The sequence below is a fragment of the Alligator sinensis genome, unplaced genomic scaffold (genome assembly GCF_000455745.1).
Source record: "Alligator sinensis unplaced genomic scaffold, ASM45574v1 scaffold233_2, whole genome shotgun sequence".
Classification (NCBI taxonomy): Eukaryota; Metazoa; Chordata; order Crocodylia; family Alligatoridae; genus Alligator; species Alligator sinensis.
This window is the reverse complement of record NW_005841941.1, coordinates 396,313-422,345: the sequence shown is the minus strand read 5'-3', so window position 1 is coordinate 422,345 and position 26,033 is coordinate 396,313. Positions and strand designations below refer to the sequence as shown.

Genomic DNA, 26,033 nt, shown 5'->3' with positions numbered 1-26,033 from the left:
CCTGCTGAATCACTGTAAATAGAATATGTGGAAGTGCTTATTAGTTAGTCCAGCAACATTAACTGATATCGATTCAGTATTAACAGTCTCACTTTTATCACCGTTTATAACAATAAATATGAACTCTGCCAACTCTAATAAATATTTTACTTTAGAATTGGTAAGGAGTAAAGGTCACATAGATGCATGCTTTTAAATGCTGCTCAGAAGGCTTACTAGAAGAAAGTTGATTTTTTAAGCCTATTGGCATGATGGCAGCTGTATCAATATTCCAGGTAACTGCTAGGTTGGCTCTTTTTTTTTCTCTGTGGAGTTTTGCGGAGGGCGGGAAGCTGTTGGTTATGCCTCAAGATGGAAGTCACTGGCTCAGCATGCGTGTAGCAGTAGAAAAACTTGGACAGCGGGGACATGACATCGTTGTTGTAATACCAGAAGCCACGCTGCTCATGGGAACATCGGAATATTACACGACACTAACGCATCCAGTGCCTTACACACAGGAAACATTAGATAAACAGTACCAGTCCATAGGTCAAAGTGTTTTTCTTCAATCTCCATTTCTAGAAAAAATTGCAACAATATACAGAAACATGTCAACAGTTACCACCATGTTCTCTTCTGCCTGTCGGCAATTTTTATATAACAAAGAATTAATCAAATACCTTGAGGACAGCAAGTTTGATGCCATCCTAATGGATCCTGTGTTACCCTGTGGACCAATAATAGCTGAATATTTGTCCCTCCCTTCTGTTTACTTCATGCGTGGTCTTCCATGTGGTTTAGACTTCAAAGCTACTCAGTGTCCAAATCCTCTCTCTTACATCCCAAGAATTTTTACAACCTATTCAGACCACATGACATTTACCGAGCGTGTGAAGAACCTATTCATTGATTCTTCAGAAAATTTATATTGTTACCTATTTTATTCAAAACATGAGGAACTGGCTTCTGAGTTTCTTCAAAGAGAGGTAACAGTCCTGGAACTGTTCAGCAAGGCATCAGTTTGGCTGATGAGATATGATTTTGTGTTTGAGTATCCCAGACCACTCATGCCAAATATGATCTTCATTGGAGGCATAAACTGTGAGCAGAAGAAACCATTATCAGAGGTTTGTATTTTTTACTTAAAGTTTAAAAAAACACAGGTTTTACTAAAGATTGTTTAAAGGATTTGTATTATTATTATTTATTGCCATACTATATTTGTTCTTGAGAGCTTACCTGGTTCAAGATTGTCCCAGATGCCCAGTCTCTGTACCTCAACCTATTTCCAATGACTGTTCAGATGAATCTTGGCTATGGACTCACAATGTTTATGTCTACACGGTGCAATGCACTATATTCTACTCAAAGTAGCTCATTTTTAACATTATAAAGTTGAAAAGTCTATGGCATTTACCATTCAGTGGATCTTTTGTAGGTTTTATTACTGTATTTTGTGTGTTACTGATATCTTGTGTGGTCCAGTGGAAGTGTAAATTTTATGCAAGTTTATCTACATGTGCAAAGGTCTTGATGACATCACAAACATCAGATTCAAGTAAAAGTATTGGGTGATGCATGAAAAAGTTGGGATAGTATTTGTTTTTAAATAAGCTTCTGGTGCAGTGGGGATTTATATTGTCCAGATGACAGTTCTACAGAATGGCAGAGGCTCTCTTGGGTCATGCTTGAAAAATTGCTATATCCAACCCACATTTCTTAAATCTTGTACTTTGTCTTTATTGTTCTGTTCTATATAGCATCTGGTTTGGGTGAAACAGAGTCTACTAAAGTAACATGCTTCATAGTTTCATAGTTTCTAGGGTCGGAAGGGACCTGGGCAGATCATCTAGCCCGCCCCCCTGCCATGGCAGGAAAGAGCACTGGGGTCAAACGACCCCAGCAAGATGGTCATCTAACCTCCTTTTAAAACCCCCCAGGGTGGGAGCCTGCACCACCTCACTTGGAAGCTGGTTCCAGACCCTAGCTGCCCTGACCGTGAAGTAGCGCCTCCTGATGTCCAACTTAACCCTTCCCTCCGCCAGCTTGTGACCGTTATTCCTGGTTACTCCTGGCTTCAGCTAGCATGGTATGAGTTTCATAGATTTCATAGACATTAGGGATGGAAGGGATCTCAGAATATCATCGAGTCCAGCCCCCTGTCCAAGGGGCAGGAAGTCAGCTGGGGTCGAAGGATCCCAGCAAGATAAATGTCCAATTGACTCTTAAAGGAGTCCAGAGTAGGTGCTTGGACCACCTCTGGCAGCAGTCTGTTCCAGGTCTTGGGGGCTTGGACTATAAAGAAGTTCTTCCTTATGTTTAGCCTGAAGTGGTCTTGGAGAAGTTTGTGACCATTTGACCTTGTAATCCCATGTGGCACTCTCATAAACAGGCATTCCCTGAGATCCTGATGCACACCCCTTATATACTTATAGGCAGCCACCAGGATCCCCCTGAGCCTGCGCTTTTCCAGGCTGAAGAGTCCTGTAGCTCTCAGCCCCTCGTTATAAGGCCTGTTTTCCTGCCCTCTGATCATGCATGTGGCTCTCCTCTGGACTCTCTCAAGCTTCGCCGCATCCTTTTTAAATTGTGGAGCCCAGAATTGGATGCAGTACTCCAGGTGCAGCGGGAGGATGACATTCTGGGATTTACTAGAGAAGCATCTATGGATACAAGCCAGAGTTTTGCTCACTTTGCCAGCTGCAACACAACATTGGTGGCTTATATTCATCTTGTGGTCAATCATGACCCCCCCAAGTCCCTTTCAGCCATGGTGCTAGCAAGCGTAGCACTGCCAAATCTATAAGCGTGCTGCGGGTTTTTCTTCCCAAGGTGGAGTACCTTGCATTTTTTGGAGTTGAAGGCCATCAGGTTTTTGCCCGTCCATTTTCCGAGCCTGTCAAGGTTGGCCTGGATCACCACCCTGTCCTCGGGTGTGGACGCTTTATCCCAAAGTTTGGTGTCATCAGTGAACTTGGCCAGTCTGCTCCTGACACCAATGTCCACATCATTAATGAAGACATTGAAAAGGATAGGCCCAAGGACAGAGCCTAGTGGGACCCCACTGGTCACGGCGCACTACAATGATTGACTTCCATCAGCTACCACTCTCTGGGTCCGACCTCAAAGTCAATTCCCCAGCCAGCGGACTGTGATGTAGCCGAGGCCACAGTTGGCCAGTTTTTCTATAAGACAATCGTGGGATACCAGATCGAAAGCTTTTTTAAAGTTGAGATATATGACGTCGATCTCTTCTCCCTTGTCCAGGTGATATGTCACCTGGTCATAGAAGGAGATGAGATTGGTCAGGCAAGACCTACCCGCAACAAACCCATACTGGCTATCCCTCAGGATGTTGCCCTCAGCCAGTTTGTCAAGAATGGTTTCTTTGATAATTTTTTCCAAGATCTTACCCAGGATAGAGGTCAGGCTGATAGGCCTGTAGTTCCCCAGATCTACTTTCCTCCCTTTCTTGAAGATAGGCACCACATTGACCTTCTTCCAATCCTCAGGCACTTCACCTGAGCGCCATGAGTTCTCGGAGATCTGTGCCAGTGGCCAAGCTATGATGCTTGCCAGTTCTTAAGTACCCTGGGGTGTAGACTGTCTGGGCCGGCTGACTTGAAGGTGTCCAACCTCTCAAGGTGTTCCTTCACATGGTCAACATTGATGTGGGATAATAGGTCTCCCTTGCCCTGGCCGTCCCATACTTTATTGGGCTGGGCCGTCCCTTGGGGCTGGTAAAAAACTGACACAAAATACCCATTGAGCAGGTTGGCTTTTTCCTGGGTGTTGATTGTCAGTTGTTCCATATGGTTTAGCAGGGGTCCAATGTTACCCTTGCTTTTCCTCCAGCTCCCCTCATATCTAAAAAGGACTTTTTATTGTTCTTGATATGTGTAGCCAGTTGGAGTTCAGTCGCATCCTTGGCTTTCCTGGTTTACTCCCTACAAGTCTGGACCAGTGCATAATACTCCTCCTTTGGGGTGGATCCAGCCTTCCATCCATTATAGGCCTTTCTTTTTAAATGCAGGAGGTCAGCGAGTTCCCTGCAGAGCCAAGGGGGCTGCTGTACTCTTTTGCTTCCTTTCCTCCGAGATGGGATAGACATTGCTTGTGCTTTCAGGATCGCTCCCTTGAGGAGCAACCACTCTTCCTGAACACCCCTCCCCTTTGGGTCATGGTCCCTTAGGGCCTTGCCAACAAGCCTCCTGAACTTGTCCAAGTCAGCTTTCCTGAAGTTCAGAACTTCTGCTTTGCTGACTGACTTGCCAGCTTTACGGCAAATGGTGAAGGTGATCAGCTCATGGTCGCTGTCTCCCAGCTTCCCTTTGATCCTTAGGTCACTGATTAAGTCATCCCCCATTCCCAGTACCAGGTTGAGCAGCACTTTGCCGCTTGTTGATCCATAGACTTAGCGAGTCCACACACGAGGAAGCTTTGCGACCATTTGGATGTGGCCAAATGCTTTTCCCGCAAGATGTCAGGGAAATTGAAATCTACCATGACGACCATGCACTGGGAGCATGCAGCTTCAGCTAGTTTCCTGGCAAATTCCTGAGCAAGCTCTTGATCCTGGCTAGGAGGTCTGTAGTAGACCCCCACCATTGTGTCCCCTGTGCCTTGTTCATCATGGATTTTTGACCCAGAGAGTCTCCAATCGTCTCCCCTGGGTAGCAATGTCAACTTGCAGGGATGTGTAGATTTATGCGTGTGATCTCCCTATAAGATCGTAATCCTTTTAGTTTAGCAGGAGGACCAGGTCCTCCTGTTTGTTCCCCAGGCTCCTGGCATTGGTGTACAGGCCAGTAAGAGTCCCATTGCGGGTCCTTCCCTTTCCTACAGATTGCTCTGGGGCTGGGGTAGGGGTGAATTCCCTTAAGTGCCTTAGCCTGCTGGGTTTATAAAAACGGCCCAGTGGGCTTGCAGTGGCAGTACTCCCCCCATCCCCTGGCGGGCTCAGTTTAAAGCCCGGATGAGCAGATCAGCAAGTCTGGCTGAGAAGAGCCTTTTCCCCAGTGCAGTGAGGCGGAGGCTGTCTCTTCCCAGCAGCCCACTGCCTCCCTCACCAAAAAGCAGGCTGTGATCGTGGAAGCCAAAGCCTTTACAATGACATCAGCGCCGCCGTCTCTGGATGACTACCTCAACCCATCTCTCCCTCTTCAGCCCATGTGCCCCCACCCCCCTAAGCTCCGCTCCCAGAGCCCTGTAGTCTCTCATGACCCAGCTGGGATTGTTCAGAACCATGTCATTTGTGCAATGAGTTGGGCTATTTTGACAAGTTGCTCCAACAGCCAGGTGTGTTGGGGATGCCTTGAACATACTGTACTCTGAGCCTGCAGAACATAAGTTACAGCAGTCCTGTGGATGCTCTGATTTATGGTAGGGGCCAGTCTAGACTGAGGAATTTGAAGGGAATATTGGAAAGTAGCAAAATGCTGAGTGCATCACAAGTGCACCTGAAAATCCAATCAAGTAAATATAGTTAACTAGCACAATAGAATCATCTATCCAGAAAAGAGATGTTTTTATGAACTTCTGATTACAGCTATGGCCACAGAGCTAGACAGTTATTGGAGATGAATGGTAGTCACCAGAGCTAGATTAAAGAGGAAATCTAGTTCAGTTTTGACTAAAACAAAACTACAATTAATCTATACTGAAAATGTGTGAAAATACTGGAACTCCCCCTAGCAATAGTGCAGTTGTCTTGTTGAAACAATATGGGGAAGGAAGCATATTACAAGCATAATATGCTAATACCACAGGTGGTAAAATCCAGACAATTCAAAGTCCAACAGATAACACTCTTATCTCTCGTTCCATTGTTACCAAAATACTTCATGAAGAGTTGAGTCTGACAGTTACATATGATACCAAATAATGAACAAATGAATCTCAATGATTTTCAGTATCTTTTTATTTAAAGTAGGGACTGAAAGCATCAGATCAATACTTTGGTCATCACTCTAGGTTTTCTGTGCCTCCACTGTCCAATGAACTATACAAAATCAACTCAATCAGTTCATTTTTAATCAAAGGTTTATAAGTACATACATTGTTGATAAGGTACGATCTTTCATATTTGATTCCATTAGATCTTGAAACGAAACATAACTTCCATACCTCCCATGAATCGCGTGGCATCTTCTAATTTTTACATAGACATTATTATTATATGTTAAAGCTAGTTGAATGATAGGAACTGGAACCAGTTAGGAAACAGTTAACTGGATAATTTGCCACTACCCAATCAAGATACAAGCCTTGCCAGGACTGCAGATGAAAGAGGTGGAGAAACTATCAGGATTTGTTAGGATGGGAGCCAGCCAGACTGGAACACTTGCTAGCTGGAGGGATTAGCTGAAGGTGACCGAAATGTGGCCAGAGTTCTGAGTTTCCCATGGATTTAGGACTGACAGTCTGAGGATGAACTTAAATCAGCTGGACAGAAACTGGGAGGACACATGCTGACTGACAAAGGACTGACATGAGTCGGAGTCTTTTTGCAGAATTGACTGATCCATTCAACTTCAAACAGACTCAAGAGTGACAGTACTGGGAAGTACTGAGAAGAGGAAAGGGAGTGAGTAATGATGCTCTGAGGAGGTACACATTCAGAAAACAGACATTTTGTGCATTGCCAGTTTCATAAATCCCATGTTAAGTCAGATTGCAGAATCAATCTTTAACCAGTTGAAGTTAAAAAATAGCTTGTTTAAGACCATGTAGACATTGGAAATTAAATATTTACTTTAGGATTGAAGGAATGAAAGGGGCAAAGTCACACAGTAAAATAATTCCAGCATTTCCTGCAATAGTTTAGTGTGCATCTAAAACCTGGCTGAGTGATTCTGTGGCACAAGGCTTCTTGGTTAATGATATGACTTCTTTTCTACGCGGGGTTTATCATCTAGCTGCATGGCTCCTATTTTTCCTGCCCGTCTGGACGCTTTCTGAAGGGCGGAAGTTACTGGTGATACCTATTGATGGCAGTCACTGGCTCAGCATGCAACCAGTTTTGGAGCAACTTAACCAGAGAGGACAGGAAATAGTAGTTGTTGCACCAGAAATAAATTTGTGGATAAATCCATCAGCACATTACACAATGAAAACATACTCTGTACCCTACACAAAGGAATTTTTGGAAGAACAGCATAAGACAATGGGCCATAAAGTGTTTTCACAACAACCTTTCCTGGAAAAAATCACTTCAGCATTCTCAAAAATGAGAAACATTACAATGATATTATTTCATTCCTGCGAACAGTTTCTAGCCAACAAAGAGCTGATCAAATACCTAGAAGAAAGTAAATTTGATGCTGTCTTTATGGATCCTCTGTTTCCATGTGGGCAAATAGTAGCTGAACATTTGTCCCTACCCTCCGTTTACTTCATACGAGGAATCCCATGTGGTGTAGAGTTTCATGCTACCATGTGTCCAAATCCTCCTTCTTACCTTCCAAGATTCTTCACGGGCTATACAGACCACATGACATTTATCCAACGTGTGAGAAACCTCTTGGTCAGCTCCATTGAATTCTTGGTTTGTTATCTTTTTTACTCACCATATGAACACCTGATCAAGGAGTTCCTTCATCAAGATATGACAGTGCCTGAGCTGTTTAGTCATGCATCTATTTGGCTGATGAAATATGACTTTGTGTTTGAGTATCCTAGGCCTATGATGCCCAACATGGTCTGCATTGGAGGTACAATCTGTGGTCAGCAAAAACCATTATCTCAGGTTAGTTTTATTTATTGGCCAAGTAAAGTTTAACTATGTAATAAGACCAAGTTTAAATCAGTTAAAAATTCAAAGTAAGACAAGTGCATCATAGAAATCCTTGGGGAAAGATGTTGCACCTATTTTTATTATCATCTATAAGTAGACATTTATGCAGTCAGAAAGCCTCAGTTATCTACAAAAACCCAACCCATGAAAGCTTATGTTTTAGTGCATAGAATAATTTCATTTCATAGCACTGCTTATAAGACTTGTGGGATAATCCAAATAACAATGCCAAATGCTAATATTTTGCAGTGTACCTGCACCACATCTTTCATAATGGAATTCCAAACATGATAATTAAATGACTGCACACAGCCATTTAATAGATATATACCAGAGTTATTTTTACAGAGCAGCAACTTGAAATTCAGAGAGATGAAGTGCCTGACAAAATTAATTTGGAAACAGCATTTAGAGGTTCCTACTGTGGACTTTTGACCTGTTATGTCACAAAGTTCTACAGATCTCCTGATCATAATCTTGATTGTAGTATCAACATAATTTAAATATGCAACAAAAAGATACATGGCAATGAATTGCACTGCTAGGCCCCATGTGGCATTTGTAGTACAGACAAGGTTCTTTGGGTAAATCTGACATCTTTTATTAGACCTACTCTAATAGTTGGAAAAATTCTTCTTAACAAGGTTTTGGGCACAAACACCCTTCATCAGGCTGAGGAAGTGTCTACAGATGGTCTGTGCTCTTCCTGGATGGAGTAGTAAAGCAGTCAGAGGCCAGTACATATGCAAGAAAGCCAGTCAGTCAGAACGTAAATTGAGGTGGTCAGTAGGAAAGAGAATGGTGGGAGCAGGGAAGGGAGTGAGAATAGCTTGTAAAAAGTGGAGTGGTTGCCTGGGGAGCCAGCTGTTAGGCAGGTTATAATGTGTCATAAATCTAATGTCTATATTTAGTCCATGAGTTTTTGTATCCAGTAGATTTATGAAGGGAAGTTCATGGGCTCGTCTGTGAAAGGTGTTTTGTAAATTCCCTTTGAGGAATAGAACGGAGAGATTGGAGAGAGTTTTTCTTGTGAGAAATGGGCCCCCACAGGTAGTTGGATATTCTTGACTTTGATAGATTTTTGCTGTGTGTTCATTCTGGTGCACAACTGTTGTTTGGTTTCTCCTACATATTTTCCATCTTTCTTTTGGTATTAGGTCATCCTGACCTAATCTTTGCTGATTCCTCTTGATGTACTGAGAAAAACCTCTTTAAAAGATTGGCTGAGAAGTTCCCTATTGAAGGTGGTCTTGGTTACCAGGAGGACAGATTCTGACCAAGGTTTACATAGGCACTTGAGTGTCCTGGGCGGCATCTGTGCACAGTGCAGTATCAGTGGCTGTACTGCTGCTGTCATGCCAGTGCTTTTAATGCCCCACCAGAGTTAGTACCCAGAGCTGGTGGCCTGGGCAGCCCCACTTGGTTACACTACTGGACCCTGATTCACCTAAGGACTTAAACAGGGAAGTAGCATTAGTGTGTGATGTCTCAGTGAAATAAATGGGACCATGCAATTGCCTAAAAAAGTGACTGTGTGTATAGACCAGATTGGCAAAGACTACTAAGTTTCATTTTACTTCCTCTGTATGTTGGACATGGTCCATTTATTACCATCATCTGGACATATTTAATTTAACCAATTCCCAACCATATTGTAGTGGGCTAGGCACTGGTGGTACTATTGTGTTTTCTGCTGATATACTGAAGATTGTTTATGCTTTGTGGCTATGTTGTGCAGGAGGGGATGGAGCAGATATCACATGAGACATCATCCACTCATGTTGCAGTTTAGCCAAACATTTTTATGGGATATTTAAAACAGATACAATCTCTCCTTTAGCAGGGGGTTGGACTACATGATTCTGGAAATCTAAATTTGGACTTTCATCCCTTGGACTAAATTTGGACTTTATATGGTTGGCTGCAAATGCAGGAGAGTGAACTCTGCAACCCAAAAGGACCTGTCCAATCCTATGTTCATATTTGTATAGTAAAGTGTATCTGTACTTTTTGAGGGAATTTGGGTCTTATTCCAAAGGGCACTGATCTAATCAAATAGTTAAACCTGTGCTTTAGAGTTTATACCATTGGCTAGCTCTCATGTAGATGTATCATGTTTTGAAATAAAAGAGCTATTTCACCTTGTTTGCTCCCACAAAAAAATCAATTCAGAGGTTGAACTGCTGCTCTCAGCAGGCCTTGGGTCATCCCATTCATGAACTATTCTTTAAGAAAGGTCACGGTTGTCTCACTAGTGAACAAAATGTATAATAGCCATGTTAGACAAGAATAAAAAGAATCAATCAGAGTTGTGCCTTAGAACACAAAAGATAATTTTGTCAAGTTCACAATTTACAGGGATATATTAAGTAGGCATATTTAACAAATTTTCCTTCTAAATCCCATCCCATGCATATTATTTCCTATTTTCTCTTTCCACCATAATTTATTGATATTGCTTGCATGACATAAGTTCTTTGTTCTTTATCAATTTACTTGCCCTTAATGCTGTTTTTCTGTTTGCTCCAAAATCTTTGGGTTCCTGGGTTCTAGTCACGTGTGTTTTATAGGCCTTTTCATGCAATACGAGTCTCAGTATTTTCTGCTTCCTGTGGCTATGGCAATTTTGAAAGATGCATAACTTTTCTTTACTTTAAAAAAAAAAAAACAAGAAGAAAATTGGAAACATTTCAGAAAATATTCTAGTGCCTGATTTGTTTCAAAGCAAGATAATGCTGGTTTGGTGCCTAGAAATGGTTGACCTTTTCATAGATTTACTTGATTTGTACTGTGTTATTTTTTACTGCGTAGATCGTGATTTCCTTCACCTACCTCATTTAATACACTGAAGCTCTTACAATTTCCATATTGAGTCTTGATTGAGACCTTAGTCCTGGCAACTTCGGCATACATGAATAACTTTTTTTTGCAAGGGGAGGTGGAGGGAGGTAATAATCCAATGAGTTTACATGGGACAGTTTTTAATTGCTGCAGATGTTTGCACAATAAGATCAGCAGTTTAATTATTTTGCATGTCCATTTGATTTCCTTTGCAGGTACTTTTCATTGTGGATTCCCATTGACTGCAAAGTACTAGGAATTATGGATTTGTGATGTATGTTTTATGAAAAAATATTGACTGGCAGTTTCTTTGTATTTGCAGGAATTTGAAGCCATTGTGAATGCCTCTGGCGAACATGGCATTGTTGTCTTTTCTTTGGGCTCAATGGTCTCAGAGATTCCAATGAAGAAAGCCATGGAAATTGCCGAAGCCTTGGGGAAAGTACCTCAAACAGTAAGGGACAACTCTTTCTAGACTAGCCATTAAATACTATCTTAAAATATAGTATTTGATTATTACTTGATTGGTTTTGGTATATAAACAAGTATCATGAATCATGCCACGTTTGAGGGGAAGCTCTGCCTTAGGACTCCCCAAAAGAAAGACTCATTTGGTCTCCTTCTCCTGAAGGACCCGCTAACTCTGGGTTTGAGACCGTCACTCTTCTCTGTCCCTGGCTGCCCTAGCAAACCATAGCAGCCCTTGGAGAGTTTCTTTCTGGTCAGCTCCCAGGAAGGGCAGTGTTTTCTTCTTCAAAGTGGAAAGGCAAGTGTGGCAATACCCCAAACAGCACAGCTGACTACTCAGCTCCAAACAAAGAGTCTTTATTGTGCCCCCTGTCCTTCCTGGGACTCCATTCTTTTCTCTCCACTCCATCCTCCCTAGGAATCCTTCCTTTCTTTCTACCTTGTTCCTCCTGGGACTGCCCCTTCTCTTTCCAGCTCCTAGAGTCTCACTCTTTCTCCTCGGGCAGCCGGCCATATTCCCAACCATACGGTTACAAAACTGTAGTAATTAACACAGGGACTAACAGTCACCCGATAAAATGAAACATAATATCATGGGGAACTAATCAGGGAGATTCCCTTAGGGAGAAAAGGTGTCCTGCTTATGTAACTAATTATAAGAACTATTTCCAGCAAAGCCTGTACTGGGTCCCACCCCCCACCAAACATCCCCAACCAGAACTGCAGGCTAGAAATCAGCCATATTTTTAGCTTCTTGGGTCACAACATGCCTCGTCACAAAAAGTTACATTCAATATTTAACACAACAAATACCTTTAAAAACCTGCCCCTCATTTCCTTTATAGAAAAACAAAACTCATCGTCATGGCTCTCCAGAAATCCTGATGAACTGCATTTGTCCATTATGAATTCTGGTGCACAACACATTTTATAGCATGATACAACAGCAGGAACGGTGCAGGCTCTTGATGCTGTATTAATGTTGCCTTTATTTATTCCAAAAGGTTATCTGGAGGTACACTGGAGAAGCACCACCCAACCTTTCAAAGAACACAAAGCTAGTCAAGTGGCTGCCACAGAATGATCTACTTGGTACGCCTGAGCAAGTGGGGGAGGGTACTGCTATAAATTGTTAAATATATTTCTTTTCATTTGAAAATGCTATATGATAACAGTTATAAACAGAGGCCTGTAAGGCCAGAAAGGACTCCTGTAATGCTTCAAGCTTCAGTTTGCTGGAGATCACAGCATTTCCCTGAATTAGTTTTCAGTTGAACTAGAGCACATCAGATCCAGGAACAGGGCAGGAGGGGGTGTGCCCTCCTCCTGCACTTTGGCTGTGTAGCAGGCTTGCTTTTTGGAGCTTGGGTTGAGTCTCAGGCTTGAAATCTTGCTGTTTAGATTGGTGGAGCTCACCCCCAATTAGGAGGCAGCAAGAGTTCAGTCATGCCCCTTTCCTGAGGGGAGGGGGAGAAGAGTTCCCTCTGCCCCCTGTGGACTTGATTGAAGACTGCAACACTCAGGTCCGGAAGACTTCAGGGGTGGAGCCCTGCAGCGTATAAAAGCAGCTGCGAGCCCAGCATGAGGGGAACACATCCGGGACAGAGAAGAGAGAAGAGCGGGGTTTAGAAGAGCTGAGGAGAGCTGCTTAGTAGGGCAAAGCAGTAGCCCGGAAGCGCCTCTGAAGACTTCCATCAGTGGGGAACGGCAGACGGCTCCAGCAGCTGGGCTCTCGGTGTACAGCATGGCACACGGCATCCAGACCCTGGGAACTGCGTGACGCAGCTCAGGTCTGCAACCTCTGGTGTGCGGCCAGAGACACAGTGCACAGGACAGTGCATGGAGAAGGACCTTTGGAGCACCTGGGCGGCTCAGATCCCCAACCCCTGGAATGAGGGTGGGAGCTCGGTGCAGGAGACGCTACACGGAGGGTCCAGGAGTGGACTGAGCCTGGTGCTGCACGAGGCAGCCCAGGCCCCTGACCCATAGCAAAAGGTTGAGTCCAGGGAGCCAAATGATGCTCGGGCTACTGAGCCAGCAGACAGGGCAGAACCAGAGGCCCCAGAAGCCCTGCATAGAGGTGCCCTGTTCCAGGGGACAGCGGCCCTCCCCCCAAAGCCTGCTGCAGACAAGAGAGCAGCCTGGTGCAGAGGATGAGGAGCACCCTCCAGGCCCGGGAGCCATGAGTTGCAGGGAAAAGACGATTCCCACAGGGGAGGGGGAGTCCTCCCCTGGTTAGTTATGGGATCCTGAAAGTGGAGATGCCACTGGGAGGGCCCCCCTAAAGTTACCAGCTTCTTTGTAGGGCTTGGGAAAAGCCCAAGGGCATGTGGGTTTCCCCTCGCAATTAAGTTTATCTTTGGGGTTTATCTGTTTCAGATCAGATACTTACCTGTGACTTACCTGTATCTGGAGCACTGGTATAAGGTTTTATGTCATTTACCCAGAGGGCATTGTTTATGTTACTGGTTTATATATCCAATAGATATATATACATTGTACATATGTTTATATCCATGTTCCTTTCCCTTGTGATAAGTTAATGTAAATAAATGTGTATGTAAAGTGCCCCGACTGTCCTGGCCTGGTTCTATAGGGTTCTGGTTCTATAGGGACGGAGGGAAACTGAGTGGTCTGCAGTCCCTGCGCCACAGCACACCTGCCAGCTAACAATATCCTTCAATTGGAGAAGGGGAGTATATACCCAAGTTACCTGTGCTACAGCTATGTTGCCTAATGCCTATGTGCAGTGAGCTTTGAGCTCACTTGCTGATAAGGGGAGGGTCTGGTCAAAAGCCCTGCTTTTGCATGGCTCTGGAGCTGAGAGGGTGAAGAGGAGAAGCCTTCACCCCTTCTCCCCCTCGCCCTCCCTACTGAACGCATTAGCAGGAAAAAGAGAGGACAAGTGGTGGTGACAGTACTCACCTCCCAGTGTCTGAAGCACAATGAAAATGGGCTCTGGCCAGACCCCTTCCTGAGAGTTTACAGCCAAAGAGGCAAGCGACTATGCTGTCACATCCCATCTGGATCTGCCCCTGAACAACATCTTTTAGAAAAAACATTGAGTCTTGATTTTTAAAAGTTCCTGCGGCAAGGAATTCACTACAGCTCTTGAAGAGTTAGTGCAATTGTTAATTGCACTCTCCATTAAATTTTGTGCCTTATTTTTTAGTTGAATAAGGCTAGCTTCACTTTGTTAACTAGGGCAAAACTCTCATTGGGTGGCCAGGATATCACCCCAAGATCTCAGAAAGCTTCAGAGGAGAATCTAGGTTTTTACAGATATTATTTAAACCAGGCTGAGTTCTGAAATCTTCATGGTTCAATCTGTCATAAATAGTTTCATTTTAATTATAATCATGAAGATGCCAAGAAATAATGTCCACATGACCTACGCTTCCATGTCATGGTGTACCTTTATAATTAGCACTGTCATGTTGGTTTAAAACCTTCTCTTATAACGTGCCCACTGCAATTTAAAGAATTAAATGCCTGAGCAAGCAGTTGACTATATATTATTATATCTGTTTTATCTCCACAGCTCATCCGAAAACCCGTGCCTTTATCACTCATGGAGGCTCACATGGGGTCTATGAGGGAATATGTAATGGCGTGCCAATGGTGCTAATGCCCCTGTTTGGAGACCAGATGGATAATGCTATGCGGGTGGAATCACGGGGTGCAGGAGTGACACTGAATATTCTTGAAATGACTTCTAAGGACATAGCTGATGCACTGAATACAGTAATTAATGATATAAGGTTAGTAACAGCGGATACAAATATGTCATCTTCATTTCAGGACTACTGACAAAAATACCGGCACACTGGATTCTAGATTAATTGAACACTAATTACTATCCTTGTCATATTAACAATGTTACATCACTCAAAAATCAGGAATAATAGATTTTAAATTAGCATTTCAATACTGAAGGAGGTCTGGCCTTCTTGCTGTCTGCAGTAATAGGCATCAGCTAACTAGAACTGAATTTGCTATGATAGTGTGGGTGTGGCATAAATATGACAAACAAAAATGTTTTTTAAAGTTATGTCTCATACTTACAGTCAAGCATCCAGCTTTTTGAGGGCAGCAAGACAATGATAAGGATGCTGTTCTACATACAGTACAGGGGGTGAGTGGTGGAATAATTTTTTCTTGCCTGTTTTGCATTCCCCTCCTTTTCTTATGGGAAAAGGGGAGGGAAGAATACCCAAAATCCAAACATCAAAACTAAATAAAAAATTTAAATGGATTTTTGCTATATTTGTAAATGTTTTTAGCCCAAACCTACATTTATCCATGTCAAGTTCCAGACAAAAGAAATGCACCATTCTAATTTTTTTTTCATGGGGGAGAGGGGAAGTAATTTTTGACTACTAGTGTACAGTAATGACATAAACCTGCTTCACAATGGCAAAGATTAAAAAGCTTTGATGGCTGGGTCATGTTAAAACTAACATTTTATTTTAATATGTATATGCCCTTCCATACCTTGTACTTTGCCTAATAATGCTATGGTTCTGTTGCAGAATGCCCTTATAGGGTTGTTTCCTAGCATCAAACATGTATAACCTTCAAGCTGAGGTGGCTTAGAGTGGGTAACTATTATCATTTGTTAGTTATATAGATTTAATAGATTTCTAGGGTCGGAAGGGACCTATTAGATCGTTGAGTCCAACCCCCTGCTCTGGGCAGGAAAGAGCACTGGGGTTAAGTAACCCCAGCCAGGTGCTTGTCTAATCTCCTTTTAAGTGCTTCTAAGGTAGGGGAAATCACCACCTCCTTTGGAAACCCATTCCATAATTTGGCAACCCTCACCATAAAGAGTTTTTTCCTGATGTTCAATCTAAATTTGCTGTCCTTCAGCTTATGGCTGTTGTTTCTAGTAACCCCGAGGGGCGCCCTGGTAAACAGAGTATCCCCTATTCCCTGCTGACTCCCCCCCGATAAGTTTGTAGTCGGCCACAAGATCACCTCTCAGCCTTCTCTTGTGGAGGCTGAAGAGATTCAGGTCCCTCAATCTGTCTTCATAGGATCTTACGTGCAGGCCCTCAACCATACAAGTAGCTGTCCTCCAAACCCTTTCCAGGTTATCCACATCCCTCTTGAAGTGCAGTGCCCAAAACTGGATGCAGTACTCCAGCTGTGGCCTCACCAATGCCACATAGAGGAGAAGTATCACCTCCCTAAACCTGCTCGTGATGCACCTACTAATGCAAGAAAGAGTGCGGTTAGCTTTACTTATTACCTCATCACATTGGCAACTCATGTTCATTTTTGCATCGACTATGATCTGAGATCCTTTTCCGCTGCTGTACTACTTAGGATGGTACTTCCCAGTCTGTAGGTGTATTGGTGATTCTTTCATCCCAGGTGCAGCACTTTGCACTTATTTTTGTAAAATTGCATCCTATTCTGATCTGTCCACTTCCCCAGTCTGTCCAAATCCTACTGAATTCGCTCCCTACCCTCTAGTGTGTTTACTATACCCCATAGTTTGGTGTTGTCTTAGAATTTGGACAGAGTGCTTTCTACACCCTCATCCAAATCACTGCTGAAGATATTGAACAGTACTGGTCCAAAGACAGAGCCTTGGGGGACACCACTGCCCACATCTCTCCAGGTAGAAACTGACCCATACACTACCACTCTCTGGGTGCTTCCCATAAGCCAGTTTTCCACTTGCCTGCCTCTGAAAAAATCCACGCCACAGCTACTTAGTTTAGTTATAATAACTGGGTGTGACACTGCATCGAAAGCCTCTTTAAAATCCAAGTGAATAACATCTACCTCTACTCCTGCATCTAAGCACTTTGTGACCTGGTCATAAAAAGAGACCAGGTTAATCAGGCAGGATCTGCCTGCTATAAACGCATGCTGGTTGCCCCTTAGCATTGTGTTACCCGCTGGCCCCACCACAAATGTGATCCTTAATGATTTTTTCTAAGGTCTTGCCAAGAATAATGGTGAGGCTAACCAGCCTATAATAACCCGGGTCCTCCTTCCTCCCCTTCTTGAAAATAGGGATGACACTGGCCCTTTTCCAGTCCTCTGGGACCTGTCCTGAGTGCCACAAGCGCTCAAACAGTTGCGCCAATGGTTTCACTATGGCACCAGCCAATTCCTTTAGTACCTCTGGGTGAAGATCATCGGGGCCTGCCGACTTAAATATGCTCAACCCCTCCAAGTGTCCCTTCACTAGGTCAGCGCTAACTGCTGGTGGACTGGTATCTCTCTCATGCCAGACTAAAGTCTTATTGGGAAGCATGTTTGTATCTGTGTTTAAGAAGGACTTTTTATTACCTTTAATCTTTGTTGCCAGCCTGACTTCTGTATCTGCTTTGGGCCTCCTCACTGCTTCCCTGCAAGCACAAGCCAAGCAGGTATACTCTTCCTTAGTGGCTGCCCCCTGCTTCTACAGTCTGTAAGCCTCTCTTTTTCCCTCTAGGCTCTCCTGGATTTCCCTGCTCAGCCAAGAGGGTTTCTTGGCTCTTTTGCCTCCCTTTATGTGTACTGGGATGGTACCCCTCTGTGCCTGCAGGATCAGTCCCTTGAGGAACTCCCACCCTTCCTGGACTCCTAACTCACTGATGTTATTACCCCTCAGTCCCACTCTAATCTCCTGAGCTCGTTGAAGTTGGCCTTCTGGAAGTCTAGCACTTCTGCCCTACTAGATATCTTTCCCACCTTTCGCCAGATAGTGAATCCTATCAACAGGTGGTCACTATCCCCTAGGTTACGTTGTACCTGCAGATCCCCCGCCAAGTCCTCCCCTGTAGCCAGCACCAAGTCAAGTAAGGCATTTCCCCTAGTGGGACTGCATACCTCCTGTGTTAGATGCAGGTCCTGTATGCAGGTTAGGAACCTATGTGAATGGGCAGACCTGGCTGACTGCTCCTCCCAGCAGATGTCCAGGTAATTTAGGTCACCCATGACGACCAGGTCCTATGAGCGTACTGCCTCTGAGAGCTGTCTCAAGAATTCCAGGTCTAACTCTTTCTCCTGGTGTGGGGGTCTGTAGTAGACCCCCACTACCAAGTCCCTTTTACCTCTACCCCCTTGTAATCTGACCCATAGGTCTTCAATCTGCCCTTCTTCTGTCCCCATCTTTATTACAGAAAATGTATAATGTTCCTTAACATATAAAGCAACACTCCCCTGCCTTTTTTCCCCAATCTATCTTGCCTGTAAAGCCTGTAGCCCTCAATGCCCAACTGCCCAATTGTAGATAGAGTCTCACCAGGTTTCTGTTAGCCCAACCAGGTCAAAATCTTTGTCTGGAAGCAGGAGTGCAAGTTCCTCCTGCTTATTCCCCATTCTCCTAGCATTAGTTTGGAGACACCTAAGCCCCCCGATAGGTGCCCTTAGTACTCCCCTATCCTGATGCTTAGTGGGCCTCTTAGTACTTACCTGGTCTATTCCAGTGTGCGGGTCATGGCTTGCCTTTCCTGGTTTCACCCTGTCTTGGACATCCCTGTCCCCCAACAAACCTAGTTTAAAGCTCTTCGTAGGAGGTCTGCCAAACTGTAGGAGGACATATAAAACAGTTGTTTCTATCTGTTTATAGAAAGCTGCCGCAGCACAATCTAAAGCTGCCTGGCTCAGCATTACTTGCTTCATACTAACACAAAGACAGATCAGGTCACTGATATCTCTTCATACTTTTCATGGCTGCTGAAATGGAAGATTCCTCATGATTTTTCTGTTGTTGCAGTAAAATAGGCTGTCCCCTTCTACTTGTTGCATTGTCCTAATTTGGCTTTTTTGGTTCTGTTCTCTCTTGACCAAGTGCATCCTATTTGTTTGTGCTGCCATTGCACCCTAGAGGTCTCCCTATGGACTATGCATTCTACAGCACAAAAACTGGCCTCTTGCCCCAGAAAGCTAAAGATAAGAGACAAGACAGCAGGTGGATGCTGGCATGGGGTGCACAGAGAAATACTGAAATGATACTGGTCACCATGAAAGACAGTGCCCTAATTAGCCATTTTCAAGTGTGATGTGGGTATTACAGCAAAGGAGAGTTTTAAGGAGACTCCTTCAGTGTCTCCTTCTGTTTCCCTCACTCTCTATGAAAACCTCTAGAGCATGATTCATGGCCTTCTTTTTCACATCCTCTCTCTAGGGAACCTGATCTGCTTGCATCATTTTAGCTACCATCTAGAAGCTTTAGGGAAGACCCTGATGGATCTTCCCCAACCCAAACTTGAATTCCAGTCTGTTTCTTTCATCTCCTTTCTGAGAGAGCTAAATAACAAGTTAATCCTAACAAAACCCAAGCTCAACTCTTTATTTATCATTGTATCTTTTCTACTTCCCTTGCTGTTGATATCCCCAGCATCCTAGGCTTGTAACATTGATGTTACTTAAACTATCTCTTTTTGTTTTTGAACATTAAAAATGCAGATGAGAAAGATCTTCAGTATCTATTTGAATGGACAGTCATGTAATTTATTTCTACAGACATGTATTTTATAGCTTTCTAAATATAAAACTATAAAAATATTAGCAAATTGCCCGTCAAGAATGATAGGTGGGCAGGGACACAGGCCTGTGTCTGGTCCCCCCACTTTGGGTCTGGGTCCGTCCGTCCCCTCCCCACTTTGGGTCTGGGCCCGTTCCTCCTCCCTCCCCATGCCAGTTCGGGTCTAGGCCCACTCCTCCTCTCCCTCCTGCAGTTTCGGGTCCAGGCCCGCTCCCCCCATCTGGTTTGGGTCTGGAACCGCACCCCTCTTGCCCCCGGGTCCAGACTCATTCCCGCCCCCCACACACCTCTGAAGGAGTTGCTGGGCTCTGACTGTCCCATGACCCGCCCCAGCCAGGGCCCAGTCACCATGAATGGGGCCCTGGCTGGGCCAGGTCATGGGGCAATCAGAGCCTCACAGCTCATCCAGGGGCATGGCCTGTGTCCCCCTGATTTGTTCATGGGGCAAGGGCGGGCTGCAGCTGCGGGCTGTGTTCAGCCTCTACTCTGTGCCTTGCTGCTGCTGTTTTGACAGCGGTGATATGTGCCTCGTTGCCCAGCCCCCCCAGCAGTGGGACTCACATGGCACCGCACCTCTACCAATGCAGTGGCAGCGAGGCACGGAGCAGAGGCTGAGCACAGCCTACAGCTGCAGCCTGCCCTTCTCCCATGCACAGCCCAGAAGGCCATGGCCCCCACTTTGGCTCCCCGCCACCATGCCTCTAGAGGAGCTGCCAGGCTCCGATTGCCCCATGACCCAGCCTGGCCAGGGCCCCAGTCACTGTGAACTGGGTCCCAGCTGGGCCAGATCATGGGGCAATCAGAGCCCTGTGGCTCATGCAGGGGGGCCAAAAGCAGGGCACATGCCCCTCTCCCCCAGCTCCTCCTGCATGCAGGCCTGTGTGCCCCCCCCCCCACTTCCTGCTGCTCCACCTCACACTGCCTCCCAAGAAGGGGAGGGAAGCTTGCACACTGCAGCCATAGCTGCCACCCTGTGCCCTGCGCTGCCCCCACTCGCTTTCCGGCTGTGTGCAACCACCCCACCAGCATCCCTCCCTGTTCCCCCTCCCTGGGTGGAGGTGGTTGGGGGCCAGGGAGCAGGGCAGGCAGTCGGGGGAGCGGTGCATTGGGGTGGGGTGTGAGGCTGTGTGGTTCAGGGCTGTGTGATGCATCGTGCCCACTCCACTCCTCTCCTTCCCCACCGCTCCCTGCTGGCTGTTGTCTGGGGGCATGCTGTGCTGTGCCATGCCTCCCAACAACAGGTGGCAGGAAGTAGAAGGCGGCAGGGAGGGGAGCAGGCACTATGGCAAACAGCATGTCTTGTGGCCATGGCCCACAGCAGCTGGCGCCGTGGCAGGCAGTGCCTTGTGCCCCTGACTGCCTGACCCATTCCCTGTCCCCCGACTGCCTCTGCCTTCTCTTGTCTGTCTGTCTGTCTGTCTGTAATGCTCTGGGCCAGCCAATTGTCACCCGCCCTGTAGGCGGCACATGCACAGCTGGCCTGAAGCATTAGACACACAGACAGACAGACTATGGCTTTTATCAAATTAGAATGCTTAGGAAGTTTAAACAATGTAATCCATTTAACCATCTAATCTGTTTTTCTTTGCAGATACAAGGAAAATATCATGCGTCTTTCTGCCCTTCATCTAGACAGGCCTGTGCACCCTCTCGACTTGGCAGTGCACTGGGTTGAATTTGTGATGAGACACAAGGGGGCACCACATTTGCGGCCTGCAGCCCACGACCTCAACTGGATTCAGTACCACTCTCTGGATGTTATTGCTTTCCTCCTGGCAGTGGTGCTCGTTACCACATTCATATCTTTCGAATGTTGCCTATTCTGCTGTAGGAAATGTTTCTGTAAAAAAGGAAGAGACAAGTCAAGCAAATCAAAGATGCAGTAATACATGAGGTCAGAAGCAGGGGATGGGGTCTGCTCCAGAGCTTAGAGACTGGAAAGCATCCTAGATCTCATTCTCAGGATATCCATTTCTGACTACCAGCTCAGTGATAATTTGGAACATCAGTGTTTAAATAAGCCACGGTGTTTGTTGTTTACTCTTGATTGTCTCAATTAATTCAGATTTTTTTTTAAAGCATTGAACATATCGTTAAAGATAATTCATACAATAATGTTCTTGTTTAGTGGGTAGGTTATTAAGGGGAAGACAGAATTTCTGGGCTCCATTTCCTACTATGCTGATGACTAACTAGGTGACTTTGGGCAAGTGTCTGCTTTGTGCCTCAGTTTTCTCATCTGGGCAATGGACACAAACAGGGAAAGTGCAACTTCTATTAGCCACATATATGGTACCAATCACTTTCCTGTGTGGGTATCTGAGCCCATATATTAACACAAACAATGATTTTTGGATTAAAGTTATTACATACGAATGACAAGTATACGTCAGTGATATATTTCATCCGAACTGAGCTGGCAGCTCTAGTTCTTGGAGGAAGGGAATGGCATCGATTCTCAAGCAATCACTATGTGAATAATATTTACAATATTCTGAGCATGAACAAAGCTTCCATTTGAAAGTGCTATTGAGCCCCCACTGTCCCAGTGAAGCTTCACACCACATGGAGCACTCTGTCTGGAGTGTTGATGTCAGCTGATTTGCTCTTTGTAAATGATATTCTGTTAAAGATGAAAAATGACAAATAAATCCCAAATAATAGTAATAAGTATTGACTTTTTTTTTTTCTCACAGGAGAAGTACAAGCATGCTCATTGTCTCCTTTGGACTAACTGTTGGGCCAGAGAACTAAAATGACAGAAACATACTCAGATGTGGAATATAACAGAACCACATCCTCAAACTCATCTAAACATATAAAAGTACTGTGATTGATGTTAAATGTGTGCACATTTACCAGAAACAAACACACATTTGTAACATGGATACAGACTCCAGTCTGCCCTTTCTTGGCAGCGCACCTCTAGTCCTCATATGCTTGCCTGCTTTGCGTGTGGCCCCGGTACAGATAAATTAACTAGAGTAGTTTAGGGCTTTGTTCACCGAGAAACACTTCATTTGAATTAACTTTTAAAGTGGATTATTCGATTAGTCCATGTTCAATCTTTCCTGTGTAAAGAATCTCAAAGTGAATTAGGCTAAACCCAATTAAGTCTCTAATTCTGAATAAGGGTGCTCAAACAATGATTAATTATAGTTTGTCTTACCCAGTTTACACTCACACTTTTAGTTTGTTTGAATTAATTTTTTCAAGAATACCCAGAAAGCCAAAAAACATCTCATTTCCCTGTGTTTATCCATTTCTCCTATGTCAAAAACACATTCCTCAAAACATCACAAATCTCTTCTTTTTGCAAAGTCATGTCAATGCCTCGAGCATCACCACCTGCTGATGCATCGTATGTCTTTATTATTACTGAGTCATTTAATTGATTTTACTGACAAGCTGGAAGTTAGAACACCTTTTTTCTGATTTTCAGAGCAGCGTTGTTAAGACCCACTGTTTGTGAACCAACCCTGTATTCTTTCACCTGATCAGGCCTGCCTTGAAGGGTCCCCAGAGAATGGCTATGTGCTGGAGCTGACATTTTGGAGAAGCAGGAATCTGTACAGTCTGCAGGAAGGTGCATCAAAGCTTAGGAAAAGTAGGTCAGTTCCTGTGCACCAGAAGGGCTTTTCCCATCACTATAGTACAGATATTTTTGGACATTTACCAGGGGAGCAGGGAAAAGACAGATGATTAAAGCCTTTGAACACTGACACTTTCCAGACTGCTCACCACACGCTTGCTGAAAAGGAGTATAGACCACATATCTACCAGTGTCTCTAGGGGGAAAAACAGAACCAGTGACTGCAGGCCTACATGTTGTCCCTTCGTCTGCAGGTAGTCTCACTAAAACCAGCAGGACTACTTGCAATGAGAGACTTCCAAAGTGAGTAAGAGTGGCAAATGAATGCATATTACAAATCTGCACCTTCTGCCTGAACAATTTATGTATTTCAGCATTGAATGACCCCTTGCCTACTCAGATTCAAAGGCTGAGTCACATTTTATTTGAGAAGCAATAGGATTTGCAGTAATGGGTTTGAGTTGACATGGATAGGTCAATGGCCTTTGATTTGACCTTCACAGCATAAGTTGCACCTACATATGATACCCATCACAGATACTGCCCCTCTTTATCAGGGAGAAGGTTAGACCTAACTATTATGTATTTTTCACAGTGGAGAATGCTGTAAATATGGGCTGAAAATACCACTTCTAAAAAGTGACTTTAACCAAACTCCTCAAATAATAGAACGCTGGAGGCAAAACCAGACACTCAAGAGCAGGAGCAAAATGCATTAAATATATTGTTTTTGCCTGAATATAAGACAATGTTTCCCCCCCCTCCCCTGCCCCGCTCCCCTTGCCAATTAGCATGAGGGGAAAAAAACCTCCTTGTCCTACATTTGCATACAAGGAAACCTCATTAAACACATTTGCCTATCATTAAACTGCTGCCAAAAGCAGCATGTACTCAGCAATGGAAACCAACTATGAAGCTGACTAAAATTCACCCGACACTGAGCATGACTATAAAACACATGGCCTGTAATGAGCAAACATACTGATGGGAACTTCTTATTTTATTTTATTAAAAACACACATCACTGTACACCTACAAAGCTACACATATTGTGCATCCTTGTTTTACCAAAAACAACGACATATCCAAAAACATACAACTACATCTATTAAACCAGGGGCGGGCAATTATTTTGCGCAGAGGGCCGCTTACTGAGTTTTGGCAAGCCATTGAGGGCCACATGACAGGCAGCCCAGGGCAGATTAGTATTCATTTTCTAAATATTTTTAGGGGCCCCGTGGGCTGGATAGAATGGCCTGGGGGGCCGCATCCGGCCCCCAGGTCACATTTTGCCCACCCCTGTATTAAACCCTTAAATAACATGCATCAACTTCTCTCCAAAAACCCAGACACATAACTCTTTTTCTTTATACAGACCCCCATGAAAAACTGTTACCTCAGTAATTATCTGAAACTCTCTGCCCCTCCCATCAGTTCTTTCTGTTGATTTAGTGAAACGTGTATCCAGTCCTTTTTCCTCCACTTCTCCACCTCTTCCTCTTTGATCTCTTCCTTGTCATGATCAATTAAGTATTTTAGTTTATGCAACCCTATCTTCAGGGACTCTTTCAGTGAAAGTCAACCCTTTAAAACCCAGGGATTTCTTACTTTCCATAAACTAGTTTTAATACATGCTAATAAAGTCTTTAATAACCTTTCCTCTGGTCCCTTTGGTACGAATCCATATACAGTAAAATCCCTGTTATCCAGGATTTTACTAACTGGCACACTATTAACCAGAATTTCTGGCTGCCCAGTTGGACGCGCGGGGGAAGCTCGCACAGGGCAGCTGCTGCAGCCAGCCACTACCTTGCCCCCCGCTCCGCATGCGGCTGCGGCTGCCACCTACTACCCTGCACTACCACTGCTCAGCGTGCAGTTGCCGCCCTCCCCCTCCACAGCTCTGTATTATCTGAAAACCCTTGCCAGGTTATTTCAGATAACCGGAATTTTTATATAACTGGCAATCCCCTTACCCTGGGGATGCTGGATAACAAATTTTACTGTAGTTAGCATGGGAGATGGTACAACAGGCTTATTTTGGTGATACTCAGAGAGCAGCAGATCCTTTCCCACACCCACTTTGCATATGCACATTCCCAAAACATATATCCCACTATTTCTTCTTCCCTGTACCACTCCCTTGGGCACCCTGATGAGCTTGTCAAGCCCCATCTGTGTTGCACTTCTCTCACTGGCAATATATTTCTTACAACCATCCATGCTGTCTCAGACGGCCAGAGCCGACTCGAGGTGATTTAATAATTACTCGTTCGTTGGGCGGGCTGGTGAATGGAGAGGCAGACAAGGCTTAATTGGTTGCAAAACTTTACTTACGCCGCTTGTAGCTGCGATGCTGACGGTCCGGTCGTATGAACAACTATGTTAGTTGTTCCAGCTGGCAAGGCTCAGGCTAGCTCATCCATCCACAAATCAAGCCAGCGGGACAAGGATACGTCGGGGATTGCGCTCGGCGACGGGGAGAAGAATCGATAGGTGATCAGTCTATCGATCAGCTCAGCCGCAAGTCAGATTTCTTTAGAGGTTTAGAGGCACTCTGCAGCGTGCTCAAATTTCTCTGACATGGGCGGAAGTTGCACGAAATTTTAAATGGCCAGCAAGCCAATTCCCAGCTGCCACGTAGGAATAATTTAGAACTAGCCAATAGCGGGACACAAATTTGCATTCGAATGGTGGGAACTCTCTTGCACCGGGGTTTCTGCTGCAACAGAAAACCTTTTACTTTGCAAGAGGCTCTCATGTGGCGGGAAAATTCCATCGTGCCGAGGCACCAAAATCACTGGGTTGTGACATGCCCCCTTGCCGACGGCACAACTGGAATTTTAGACACATGAGCACGTCATACG

The 26,033-nt window shown here is 44.6% G+C and overlaps 1 protein-coding gene across 5 annotated transcripts; it reads left to right on the top strand.

Moving 5' to 3' along the window:
* Nucleotides 1–239: 239 nt before the first annotated feature.
* LOC102383435 (UDP-glucuronosyltransferase 1-6-like) lies at nt 240–22,241 on the top strand. Of its 5 annotated transcripts, XM_025199351.1 has the most exons (6): nt 6,313–7,729; nt 10,941–11,072; nt 12,091–12,202; nt 14,628–14,847; nt 15,154–15,221; nt 21,166–21,301. In XM_025199351.1, the coding sequence occupies exons 1-5, from the start codon at nt 6,866–6,868 to the stop codon at nt 15,188–15,190; spliced, it is 1,365 nt and encodes a 454-aa protein (XP_025055136.1). In that variant the 5' UTR covers nt 6,313–6,865; the 3' UTR covers nt 15,191–15,221; nt 21,166–21,301. The 5 variants fall into 5 exon arrangements, with proteins under 5 accessions (XP_025055135.1, XP_025055134.1, XP_025055136.1 ...); XM_025199350.1 differs by lacking the exons at nt 6,313–7,729; nt 15,154–15,221 and adding an exon at nt 240–1,109 and having other exon boundaries at nt 12,091–12,178; nt 21,166–22,241; XM_025199349.1 differs by lacking the exons at nt 6,313–7,729; nt 15,154–15,221 and adding an exon at nt 240–1,109 and having other exon boundaries at nt 21,166–22,241.
* The last annotated feature ends 3,792 nt before the right edge of the window (nt 22,242–26,033 follow it).

What these genes read in the sequence shown, in the direction of transcription:
- LOC102383435 (XM_025199348.1), top strand. Translation starts at nt 6,866, where the DNA reads ATGACTTCTTTTCTACGCGGGGTTTATCATCTAGCTGCATGGCTCCTA. An exon ending in TGGGGAAAGTACCTCAAACA is followed by an intron (nt 11,073 to 12,090) that starts GTAAGGGACAAC and finishes TTATTCCAAAAG; the next exon opens with GTTATCTGGAGGTACACTGG. An exon ending in ACAGTAATTAATGATATAAG is followed by an intron (nt 14,848 to 21,165) that starts GTTAGTAACAGC and finishes TTTTCTTTGCAG; the next exon opens with ATACAAGGAAAATATCATGC.